The 12,477-nt window shown below is 41.0% G+C and overlaps 2 protein-coding genes across 4 annotated transcripts in view; one reads left to right on the top strand and one right to left on the bottom strand.

Annotated features, from left to right (window-relative positions):
• The window catches only part of SETD1B (SET domain containing 1B, histone lysine methyltransferase), a 73,499-nt gene extending 64,444 nt beyond the window's left edge, over nt 1-9,055 (bottom strand). Inside the window, exons 1-5 of the mRNA XM_027820814.3 lie at nt 8,245-9,055; nt 7,883-8,037; nt 7,354-7,452; nt 6,633-6,903; nt 2,584-2,696 (exon numbers count right to left, since the gene is read on the bottom strand). Coding sequence (XP_027676615.2) covers nt 2,584-2,696; nt 6,633-6,903; nt 7,354-7,452; nt 7,883-8,037; nt 8,245-8,317 — 711 coding nt within the window. The 5' untranslated portion in view covers nt 8,318-9,055. The remainder of the gene's footprint in view (nt 1-2,583; nt 2,697-6,632; nt 6,904-7,353; nt 7,453-7,882; nt 8,038-8,244) is intronic.
• A 550-nt stretch (nt 9,056-9,605) lies between these two features.
• RHOF (ras homolog family member F, filopodia associated) overlaps nt 9,606-12,477 on the top strand; it is a 46,651-nt gene continuing 43,779 nt past the window's right edge. For 2 of the 3 annotated variants that reach the window (XM_037878544.2, XM_037878542.2), the window contains exons 1-2: nt 9,816-10,330; nt 10,653-11,108. In XM_037878544.2, coding sequence (XP_037734472.1) covers nt 11,025-11,108 — 84 coding nt within the window. In that variant the 5' untranslated portion in view covers nt 9,816-10,330; nt 10,653-11,024. Of the gene's footprint in view, nt 9,740-9,815; nt 10,331-10,652; nt 11,109-12,477 lie in introns of those variants that run through there. The other variant, XM_037878543.2, reaches the window with a different exon arrangement.

Raw genomic sequence — 12,477 nt, 5'->3', positions numbered from 1 at the left:
AATCTAAAAACTAAAAAACACGAACCTTGCAGAACAGCCAAATAATAGATCTCAATGAAATTTACTTCAAAGGCACACTGAGGGGTTTATCCAAACAATCCGATTAAAGCTTGAAGCCAGTAACAAAAAGAAAAAGAAAGAAAGAAAGACCCCGCAAACAATGATGAGTAATATCAGCATCATGCCAAAATCAATGTTCAGTAATGTAGATAGGCAACAGAGAGTTACCTAGTCTAAATCCCTTGCACATCAGCAAGAGATGGTCTGAGCTCTAACACAGCAACAATAAAAACAACCAACCAAAAAACAGAGAAGATTTTATTGAGGTCGCAGTGAAGTAATAGTTTTTAAAGATCCTATTTAAAAGTTATCTGCTACTTTTTTAATTAAAATTTGCATGCCAGTGGCTCCACAGAATCAGCAGCATTGTCGGGTTTTGTGCAGCACCCAACTGTCTGATACACTGACACAAACACACTTGCAGACGTAGTTATTTTTTGCATGGTATGACTGTTGCAGACCATAAAGATCTGGCAGTTAAACTTTCTCTTCCTCACCCCACCCCCTCCTCCAAAGGTTACAAAGGCAGCTTAGGTCAGACTTACTCCTCCTATAATTAATTTGTGTATCAACTCTTTGGGTATTTTATTGCCTGCAGGTGAGAGCCAAGAGCACAATCCCAGCCAAGGGCAACGAAAGAGCCAGATCCAAAGCCCACTGAAGTCAATGGGAGTTTTTCCATTGACTTCAATAGGCTTTGGATCAGGCCCTGAGTGAGGGAGGGCTGTAAGGAGGGAGCAGGCAGATCAGCTGACCTTTACTGCTGAAACAGGAGGAAAGGAGGCAAATCAAGACATTTCAAGCGACTCTACTGGAATTACTACAGCACATTAGCAGTGTCTTGGCAGAATCTGGTAGACATTAACTGAAGGACTCACCAGAATTACTGTTCTGTGGGTCACCCCAAAAAAATTGAGTTCAGGATAATATTGTATAATAAATTGCAAGCCCTTTAATCAACAATAATGGTGGTGACTGATGTAAACAAAAAATGATGAAGCAATTAGATGTCTCATTAATAACTGTGAAAAACAACCCATAATAGTAGAAGTGTACACATTCATTTTGGATCATCTGTAACGAGGCAATAAGTACCTCTCTGTGAAATGCTGAGCACCATCCACTCCTTCTGAAATCACTGGGAGTGAAAGGTGCCTAACAGTGGAGGTCAGCACCTGGCAGGACTGGGCTATCTAGTCAAATCACAACCTCTTTCAGTTCCACTCTTCCACATTTAAGGATGACCTGCTGAGGAGGAAATGAGGCCTCTTTATGATGGAGAAAGATGACCTGAAAGGTTTTGTTTTGAGGGAGTTTGGGGATAGGTGTTTTTTTGTTTTGTTTTTTTTTCAGTTTGATTTTCATATTCAGTATTCAAGGCTTGTCTATCTGGAGAACTAGTGAAATGAGAACAGTATAAGAATCAAAGAGAGAGAAAGGTGAGCAATTGAGAGGGGGAAAAGATTTATAGCTACAATGTTTAAAACTATTAAAGCCAAAACTTCCAAACCTGGATGCCTCGAGTCAGGCCCCTAAATCCATAATCAGACTCCTACATAAAAGTGGACAGAAATCCATGGGTGCTCAGGATGCTCAAGACCACTGAAAAGTCAGGCCACTTTTATTTGGGAGTCTATGGCTCCAAACCAGCAGGTGATTCCACGCACAACGGTGGGCCCATAAAGAATCTCTCTAATTTAAATGGAGGTCCATGAAGAAGCAGGTGACTGCCTGTTCAGTCAGTTGCAAGAGAGATGTTTACATAGACTACTACTTAAGAGCCAAACTTTAGACACCTGAGTTTGGAACTTCTTGGCTCTGTTTTTGTTAACTAACTGATTCCAGTGACCATTTTGGAGAACTGATGTCATTGTTAAAGACACAACACCTCTACTCTTCATTTTGAAAGGTGTGGGGGAAAAATCTCAAACGCATGAGACAGACTCCTGAAAAACTACAGAGGAACCAGGATGGGCATTCCTGATATTTTTAAGAGAAAAAAAAGCAGAAAAGATACCCTAACCTTTAAAATTCAAAACACACATCTTACCCATCTTCTAGCAAAAGCTTAGAATAACCTTTACAGTGAAGGAAAAGAGGCCAAGTTTATCCTTGCAAGTCACTCCACTGAATTCAACAGGAGGACCCGATGGATGGATTTGGCCCTGCATCCTTAATTACAGAAATTACTAAAGTTACTAGGATGCATTTAGTTGGTTCTGTATATTTATAACAGGACACAAATCACTCACAATATTCACTTAGGAACAGAGTGAATTTGTGCATGATACTTAAAGAATTAAATTTGCTGTGGCAAGTTCCAGTTATTAAATTCAATGTATTTATTTAAATACAGATAATGAATTTTAAAGTAATTTTTAAAATGTACTGACAAAACTACCCCAGGATGGAACAAAACAATACCACACATCACTTGTTATAGGAAAATCTATTTGAATCAACCACTATCTGCTTGTAAGTTTTTAGAAATGTACGATTAAAATACACCCAAGCAAACTGTACCTGCTGAGTTTCATTCACAGTTGGCGAGACATCCTGCTCATTGCCTACAGGAAGGGTCTGCGGAGTGTAAAGACCATTAACCAGCAGTTCATAGAACCGCATACGGGTTTCACCTGCACAAACCACAATGAAAGTTTATTTAAAAAAAAAAAAAAAAGCCACACAGTGTACATCGAAAGTCTCTTTATTAAGCCTTCCCCAGACCCAGCTAGCACTCTTAATAGTCCCCATTTTAGCCAACATCTTTCCAGTAAAGGAGGCCAGGGCAGCACTTAAGGTAAGAGCCACTGCTTCTTAAAAATCTGTGGGACAAGTGATGTAAGGCGTTCCCTTCTCGGACAATGGGAATGACCACATCTTCAATTACAGCATCTGAAAAAATGCATTAACAATAGGCCACCTCTCTGAGATGAATGGGAAAAGGTACTGGAAAGCAGTAAAAAAAATTAGCCAGGGCAGAATCCAGCATTAGTAGTTACACTTAACTTGATGTATATAATTAAAGATACAGTAGCCTCTGTTAATGTGCTCCCTTGAGAGAGAGGTCTCTAAGTAGTTTTCTTCCCTCTTCTCATTCTATTTGGCTGCTCTGTTTCTGCGCCATGCTTTCCGGTGAGCAGTAATCTCTCCCTTCTCAGAAGTGTCAAATGCTTTACATGTGTCAAAAATGTAACTTTTATAAAAGCTTCATCTCACTAAATGCAACAACTAATTCTGACAATACCTGTAGCCAGTTTAGAAGCCTTTTCCTCATAAACCTTTCCAATAGAATATGAGGTGTTATTAATACAAAAGAGATGCAATCGAACACAATGGACAAAATAATTATCACTTTTCCAAGAAGGTACTAGCTAACCTGTGTTTTGGTGTAAATGTGTATGTAGTAGCACTTTCCTAGCATGAACATTCTACAGAATGCAAACCTGCATGCAATACTGATATCTGTGTTTAACATTCTCATTTTCAGGCTGCTAAATTCTAGTGAAGACACAGTTTCTTAATATTAGACAACTTTGTTTACTTTTAGCCTGAGCCTGCTCATTTTGCAGTCAGTAAGTTTGTCACGGATTTCAAAAGAAGCTGGGTCAGACCCTTTGAGATATTTTCAATTTTGCTTACATGAGGGGTGAGTTCTTTGTTTTTTAGAATGTGAGAATAATTTTTTTTAATTGAAAATTCAGTTTAAGTCAACACAGCAGAAGATGTTTCTTACCCAGGGTTTTTAATCTTTTTCTTTTCAATTACAAATAAAAAAAGTAAGTAATGTATAACTGAAAAAGAAATAAAATACAGTAAAAATGCACAAACCCAATGCCTGAACCTGCAGCTCACTCACACACACACACACACAGTATGTATTCAAGTGAGTGAGTACTCCCACTTAACAGGACTACATGAGTAAGTGCTGCAGGATCGAACACCCAATTCTCGTACATAATTGTGCATAACTAGTATCTACAAATGCACTTGTCTAAAGAATCCGCTCCAGATTAAGAGCTTGATACTGCATTATTCAGGTAAAACGCCCACTAAATTCAATTTTGGATGAATAAATACTGCCTATCAGGCTTCAATAATGTTCAGTTTTACAACACTGCTTCACATACATAAATATTGGGCCAGATCCTCAACTGGGGTAAACTGTCATCGCCCAGTTAAAGTCAATGGAGCTATGACAATTTGCAGCTGGAGATCTGGCCCAGGGCATTTGAAATATTGAATTTACATGAAATTATAGCACTCGCCATCAATGTTGTGATGTAGAAGCAAGTTTAAAATTAGTTTTTTTAAATAGCACAAATACCGTAGCTTCCTCATTTTCCCTTTTTTATTCAGTAAAACATTAATAAATACTTAGTATTTTCATTTTCACAGAGCTTTGAATTACCCCCATAGAGGTAGTGAGGTAGGTAATTAACTATTATATCCATTCTACAGATGGAGAAATGGAGGAAGATAAGTTAACTGAATTGCTTTAAGCTACATAGGAAGTCCATCTCAGAAGCGGGAATTTTGAACTCATGAATTCCAAGCTCCTAGTCCTGTGCTCTGACCACTTGATCATTAAATACACAGATAAAACACTTCTTGCACTCCTTTTTATACTCATTTATTTTGCTAAAATTTGGAATCTAATATTGAATTTTTATAAAAGTGCATTTTACTACCTTCTTGAAAAGCTGAATATTGGGAATAAATGGATAAGTAAAATAAATATTACAGACTGTGTAGCCAAAGATGTCATAAGCTGCAACCGCTATTTTTAGCATTATATTTTAACTGATCTTGCCATACCACAAAGCATTGCTTGTATTATTGCATCTTTTAAAAGAACCAGAATAGCCACAAGTTTTTAAAAGGTTAAAATGAGTCGCATAGAGAGAGTTTATGAGTTATATGTAAAAATGAAAGTGCAATTTAAAATTAAGAGGTCTTAGTGTTTTCACCAAAGTAATTAAAACATGCAAAACCACCAACTTAACATGCAGTTAACTTTCCTAGCTCTTGAACGATGACCACCTGTTCTAGGATTACAAAAGTGAAATATAAAATCAACAAAAAACTGAGGAAAACTCTCCAATCAGCTTGCTCAAGAACTCTCTTAATACCTAAAAAAACCAGGAGTACTTGTGGCACCTCAGTCTCTAAGGTGCCATAAGTACTCCCGTTCTTTTTGCGGATACAGACTAACACGGCTGCTACTCTGAAACCTCTTAATACCTACTTTCACCCCCTGTGAATCCACTTTAATTCCCATTATTAAATCTGAAAGTGGCTTTTGCTCCAATTTCAATGTATATGTTAATCTCCCTCAAATTTCAAATTAATAGGGTGATATACAATTTAAGATGAAATAGTGCTAAAAATATTAAATCCCAAAAATCAAAGCATATGCATTTCACAGTCACGGTTTATTTATAATGGCAAATGATTTAAAAAACTTTTCTGGGCATTCTTTTAATATTTAGGCAGTAATGTCAAAAATTATTCCATTATACTCACATAACATGTGTTACATACTAAATGTTATGTAAACACTGACTGCACTTGAAGGTTGTTGAAACATTTTTTTATACTTTGTTTGGTTAACGGAGACAAAGCACTTTTTGCTTTGAGAGAAAGGTGTTCATGGGCTCTTCCTCTTTCTTGAAGATAAAGAGTGCAACACATGCTTAAAACTGGAATTATCATGTTTACAATGCATTTAATAATAAATAATTATAATAAAAATTACAAATAAATGCCTGTAACGTTTTGTGTACTTCACTGCTTTAGCTTTTAGCCAGATGTTTAGAAAGGTCCTTCACTAGCATGTTTGGGGGAAAAAAACCACACACATAAAACAATAAGCAGAATTTTAATATTTTCAGTACTTGAATAGTTACTGTACTGTTAATTCCTGTAGTAGTACCATTGTGCCTTAGTTATGCTGAGGATTAAAAGTGTTACTGTCCCTTTAAGAGAGAGAACACACACACACACACTCGCGTGCTCTCACACAGTGTCAAGTGCTGTACACTTTTTACTGCCAGACTTGGGTTTGTTGCTAAGTACCAGTGAAACGCCAGGAGCTCAGAAAATAGGATCCTGCTGCAGTTCAGTCGGGTGTTTTTTAAAGATATAGTAGTTTCTAAGACAGGAAAAAACTTTACAGCCATATTTCGAAGTGCATTTCTAAGCCTCTGAAAACAGTCACCAGTTTAGATCAAGGCATTTGTAAAGAGATTCTGAAATGGGTTGAGGGCGATTGCAAGGGCAGAGTTTGCCAAACCCGGTGTCAGTGTGAGTGAATGAAATGGACAGGATGGCAGCATTTTGTAAATTACAGGACTGTCTCCTAGCAACAGACAACACATTCAGCTCCACGTGACTTCCAATGGCCCAGAGAAAAGGAGAGACAGGCAGATGGGGAAAGACTAACATTCACTTATTAGTATTTCTTAATCATCCAGCCCCTCCAGTGTGGAAAAGCATATCACTTTAAGAGCAGAGAGGGGATGCAGGGGGTTGCAACTATACAGAGAATTAAGCTAAATTCTGCTTCCCACCTTTTGTATCCAGTTCCACATGGATGATGTTGCCCATGACTGATGTGTTGTGCAGGTGCTGGACGGCTTCCCTGGCACCCTTCACTGTGGCAAAGATCACTTTGGCAATGCCCAGGTGCTTCTTGTTCTTGGGGTTGTAGAGAATCTCTACTTCTTCCACTTCACCATATTTCTTGCACATGTCGGTCAGAAAGTTTTCACGGATGTTGTCATTCAACTTGGCAAAGGTTACCTGCTTGGGAGGCACTGGCCCCACGTAAAACTCATCAATCTGGAGATTTATACAAACACAAAATTAAATACAAATAATTAAGAACCAGGAGGGAGACTGGCAGCAGAAAATTAAATCATTTGGAACAGACAGACAGAGTTAGTCTCCTTAGAACTCTGGGGAAAGAAACTGTCTACAATGTCACACCAGTCTGAAGAGAAATCCAGCCTCTGCACTCTCAGAAATTCATATGGAAATGGTTACTTTTTCATCTTAAAAACATATTTTAAGCAGCTATATCAAGCATCAGAGTTGTAACTCAAAACAGGTAAACTGATCCTATCAGACAGATGTATTGATTTCTTTATGGAATAGGATTATTGTTAAACGGTTTGCCAGATAATATTAATACGAATCTGTCATTTAAAGGGCCCATTAAGTTATTTCAAACTCAAGCTCAATTGACAAATAACAAGAATCCAAACTAAACCTAAAGGTTAGGGCAGGTACCTTGAATTTGGGAACAGAAAGCTCCAACTCCTTGGTTTTGGTCCATATTCTTCCTATCCTGGGATCTCTGACACAATCCACCGGAGCAATTCCCGAGTTCTGCAAGGTGGGGTGGAGGGGGAAAACAGAACACACAAAAAACATCAATAATATTGCTAGAAATTACAGGGGGGCGGGAAACATACCACAGGGAAGCAGGGGAAGCCTCAGGGGAAGAGAAAAGCACACAAACACGTGTCAAATTGCGATACTACTGGGAAATAGACACAGATTGGAAACACAGAGAAATAAAGCTCCAGGTTTTAGCTCCTTCTTGGGATCCTGACAGTTGAATACATTGTGTCAGGTGGCAGTAACTTTCATGCCTTTTCCTCCCCCCACCCTCCAACATTTGTTACAACATGAATTATTACAGCATTAAAAAATCTTTTCCCCACAACACCTCCCCTAAACAAGGACTGCTAGAGAGGGGGGCTAGGTAGAGGTTTGTGCGGGGTATATAATTTATTTTAAAAAGCAAAACACTTACAGGCATGCTAAAATTTTGCCCATCATAACGATAGAGTTTATGCTGTCCTTTTTTCAGAGCTGGGTCAATAATCAATTTATAACTTCTCCAGTGGTGATTTCTTTTCTCGACAGAAGTGCTGGCTTGTGTGCTGTTCTCCATTCCGTTGATCCAACCTGGCGCGGGGGGAGGAGGGGGAAAAACACAAAGTTTTAAAAAAATGTAATAAAGATCCCATTTTAAGAATCACCCATTAAACCCATCAAAGCTGGGGGGGGGGGAAATACACAAACAGGAAGACTCTAAAATGGGGGAAATCTTAGACAACCCCCGTGAGACAAGAGACAGAAAGGGGAGGGGGGGGGAAAAAGACCCAATCTCACTTGAACTCTGTTTTTTGCCATGGTCTTCTGGGTGCTTGGCTTTTTCCCCTGCCTTGATCTCCTTGAAAGACATTGAGTGAGGCGGCCGATCGTCTCCTTGCAGCGAAAGGCGAGCTCCTCTTCACATTCGGCTGGTTACATTACACTGCTTTTGAAAGGCTCCTGCCTCCTTTTTTTGCGAGCCAACACATATTGTGTGTGTGCTTTCTGCTTGCTTCTCAGGCATCCCACAATACACCACTATGGAGCTCGGCTAATGGCTAACCGCCCTCAACCGAAGGCACATTCACAGCAGCTGCAGCGCGCCGCGAAGCCCCCAGCCTCGCCGAGCCGTGGCACCTCCCCACCCGAAATAAAGGGCCATGCATTTTCCCGAGCCGACCGAGCCTGGGGAGGGGGCCCCCCCCCCGCTTTAAGGGCATGCAGGGAATTCCTTGGAATCTGCGGGCTGCGTTTACCTTAGCGCAAACTGTTTCTAAACAAGATGGACAGAGGTGGGACAAGTTTGGGGGCACTCACTGAGCCTGGCAGGGGCAGCCCGGGAGCAGCCCGGGGCACGGGCTGAATGGCTGTGTGTCTGGCCCCCCGCTACAGTGTGTTCCCGCAGCCCCACCGAGCCCCGCTGGCTGGCGAGCCGCGGTGTTACAATGTGTCCATTGCACAGGACGGGAACCAGGGGGAGAAAGTAGCAGTTTTGCTTATTAAAGGTCCTGGGGTTGCAGCAGCCAATCAGCGTGGAGCTTCCATTTTGTTTGAGCGGTGAAAGGCAGCTGGGGATCTCTCTTTTTGCCTCTTTTCCTGGGCGAGGAGCGTCTCGCCTGGCTTTGGGCTTCATGTTGTTTTAGCTCATCTTGTGCTTTTGGTTTGTAATTTGGCCGTGGTTAGGTAATTGGCTGGTTAAAGGCACCAGGAGCCCGCAGCCAATCAGCGCGCAGCTTCCATTTGGCTTGAGTTATTAGACGCTGATCTAAAAACATCCTTCACCAGACAGCTAAGGAGAGGCCAACAGATCAGGCAGCCATTTTTCTGCAATGGAATTAAATGGCCAACTGGGTTTTCCTTTGTTCCAAAAGGGGATACTTTATTTGAATCCACACCATCCATTTCAGGACTTCTCAGTGTTGTATTAATGTCTGACAACATTTTAAAGGACTCAATGAAGAAGGAAGATAAAAAAGATTTGGATTTTTCCTTATGATTTGGAATCCATCTTTGTCTTGTGTAACTAGGTCATGGCACACCCTTATGTCAGCAGTAACAATTTTGAATTCAAAAATAAGTAAATACATATTTTTGTTTGGGTTTTTTAATCTTTATAACTATATTATGACTGAACAATAAATTTTAAAAAAATAGTTCCTGTATTAAACACTTAATTCCTGGCCATTTTTATTAACTCCTTTGGTGCTTATAAGGTAACGTTTTAAATATAGATTTAGGAATAGTGAATTCTGGCATAAAAATTTACTATGATAAACTTTTTTTCTTTTACATTGTAAGTACCCAATCCATTCTGTCCTTACTAAGTGTAGTTTTCATGTTAATGTTACTGGAGTTGTCCTTATTTCTGAGCCTTCATTTGCATGTCTTATGTTTTTTTGTCTGTTTAGCTAAAACAATTTTATGCTTTTAAAATATTTTATTTATAAAGCAAAATATCTAGCGAGAGATGTTTTTTAAAATGTTTACATACAGTAAATGTTAACCAGGTATTTTCACACTAACATGTACAGACTAAAATATTTGGGGGAAACATTTTTGAGTTTCTGTGTCGTCTGGAAAGCCACTGGCTGTCCTTTTAATGTACAGAGTAAATCTGTCACAGGAACCTAGATTTAAGCCTCGAGTAAAAGTCCTAACTGGATACTGTCAGTCAACATAACTGGACAACATTTTCTATAGCTTTTTGATTCTACACCATTGCCATATAAAGATCTTTAAATGTCTTAACAAGATACGTTTTGACTTGCAAATTCCCCAGAGAAGTGGGGATACAGATTATATAGCTATATATTTAGAAATATGTTTTAAAAAAGCTAAACAACACAACTTCACCTTGAGAACTGCATTCATCAGTGGTGAGCGGGTAAGTAAACCCTTTTGCCCTTGCAGAGAAACAGATAGCCCAGGCCTGTTCAACAAATGTTATTGTCCTGGACAGAGAGAGCCTAATTATCGTCTGTAAAAACGGTAGCTAACTTGTTCTTGTGTCATCGATACATATACAGACTATATTAATATATTTTTCAGAGCGTGATTTCTTTTTCTCCACAAAGCGCTTGTTAGCAGCTCTGCTTTTTGTGGAGGGAGAATGCGGATCCATGCTGGCATTACATGGCTGTTAAATTGTTCCTCTCTTCTTCTCTCTCTCTCTCTCCCCCCCCCCCCCCATATCTATTTCCAAACAGTAAGATTATGAAGGAGGATTTTAGAAGACGAAAGGGAACCCCCTTTACGTGTTTATCCATCTAATTACTGAAGAATCTGGCTCGCGAAAAAACAAAAAGGGACTGTTTTCAGAACGGTGACAACGAGCCTGTAAAGGTCTCGCTAAAATGCGCTGCAAAATCCTTCCCCACGAGAGGCAGCTACTTTACAAACGGTCTGAAAATAGATCCAAAATGAGGGAGGCTGCCTCCAAAGGAGGGACACTTTGCAGCCTGGATTGTTACAGTCGGGAAGAAGTGACGCAGTTGATGTTCACAGCAGTTCTGTGCTTTCATGCAGCTACTGAGCCCATGCAACTAACTCCCAGCTGAGTTTTATTTTAAAATCTGCTAATGCACCAAGCGTATCATGCCTTTGCAGCCTCGTGCCACGGGAAAAACCGGGTGGCTGTCTGGCATTTCAGCACGCAGCTCCAGGTTGTACTCCATATTGTTTGTGAGAGGGGGTGGGGTAGTGGTTCGTAATGGCTTCTTCTTTGCAATGCTGTATTCTTGTCAGGTTTGGGGGCAGCAGCACGTCTGTGTCTCCCAGTGTCTAGCGTTGTTTCTATTTCCGATCATTGCAGGGAGGTGACTGCCCGCCCCCCCCCCCCCCCCCCCTTTGTGAGGCTTGTGGAAAGTGAAGAAGAGAAGTAAGGGGGGGTTGTTTTTTAAGGCTCGGGGAAAAAATGGTTGCCATTTCGTGAAAGCACTTTGCAGCAGCAGAAGGAAGCGAGCAGGGGCTTGTAATCGGAGATCCTGGCAAGGCTCCAGCTAACGCCTGCTGTTCTGCTAGGCACTCCCAGGGGGGCTGGGGGGGACCGGGAGGGGGCGGGGGAGAGAGCGCGAGGAGGGGAGGCCAGGGCTAGGCTGGCAGCTCTCTTAAAGAAACAGGACACTAGCTTGAGGAAGACAAAGCAGCATCGAGTAATGCAGACAAAGCCCTCGTGGCTATAAATAAAACGATTGTTGCTATGAAGATCCTCCTGGTCACTGTTTAAACTGACCGTAGCATAGCACAGGCATTTGACAAGCCAGTGCAATACAAAAATAGCCAAATGGCCCGGAAATGGCATGGGGCACCCTTATCGCTCTAGAAGCTAGTGTTTTCTTTACACAGATCAGACGACGGGCTCGCTGTCTGGAGTGCAGATGCATGTAATGGGGTTTATGTTGCTAGAAACGTGTAAAGCTATGTAGAGACCGGGACAAGAACTGCGATCTTTAGTTCAGCCCTTTAAACAGTCCCCATAGCTCTTAGCCCATTGTTTTTCAAAGTCGGTTTCACTGCATGTTGCTAATCTTCCTCTGTCCTCTTCGGCCCACAAACAGGGTGGGTCCAACATTGAGATGGGAGGGAGGAGCAGCTGACAGCAGAGTGCATGGCCTGTGCCAAATCAGGTTGCTGGCTGGCCCCAGCTTCTCCGCTGACTTCAGGGATGCCGTGCAGGGATCTTTCTGTTCATTGTAGGTCCTGCGGCCATTGTATTACCTATGGTCTCTGCACCACTCTGTGTCCGTGTAGGAGGGTCCTTGCCTTTCCAAAAGGAGTTTTGAGAGGCCTCTCTCCCTCACTTCTCGACTATTGTCAGCCTCAACTTTTAGTAAATGGAGGGTCATATTAGTCCATTGATCCATTTATATCCACTTACAGAAAGGATCAAGGCGAGAGGCCAGCTCATATTCTGTATTTCTAGGGAAAAAAACGTAGGGCACTATTGAAACTAGCGTAGGAGGTTTATTCACAGGGAGAATTAACAGATGTCCGTTTTCAGTGCAGTTAAATCCAATATGGGTGGTTTTGATA

This window comes from Chelonia mydas, chromosome 15, assembly GCF_015237465.2.
Source record: "Chelonia mydas isolate rCheMyd1 chromosome 15, rCheMyd1.pri.v2, whole genome shotgun sequence".
In the NCBI taxonomy this organism is placed as follows: Eukaryota; Metazoa; Chordata; order Testudines; family Cheloniidae; genus Chelonia; species Chelonia mydas.
The sequence above is the reverse complement of the archived record's forward strand: the minus strand, read 5'-3'. Positions and strand labels throughout refer to the sequence as shown.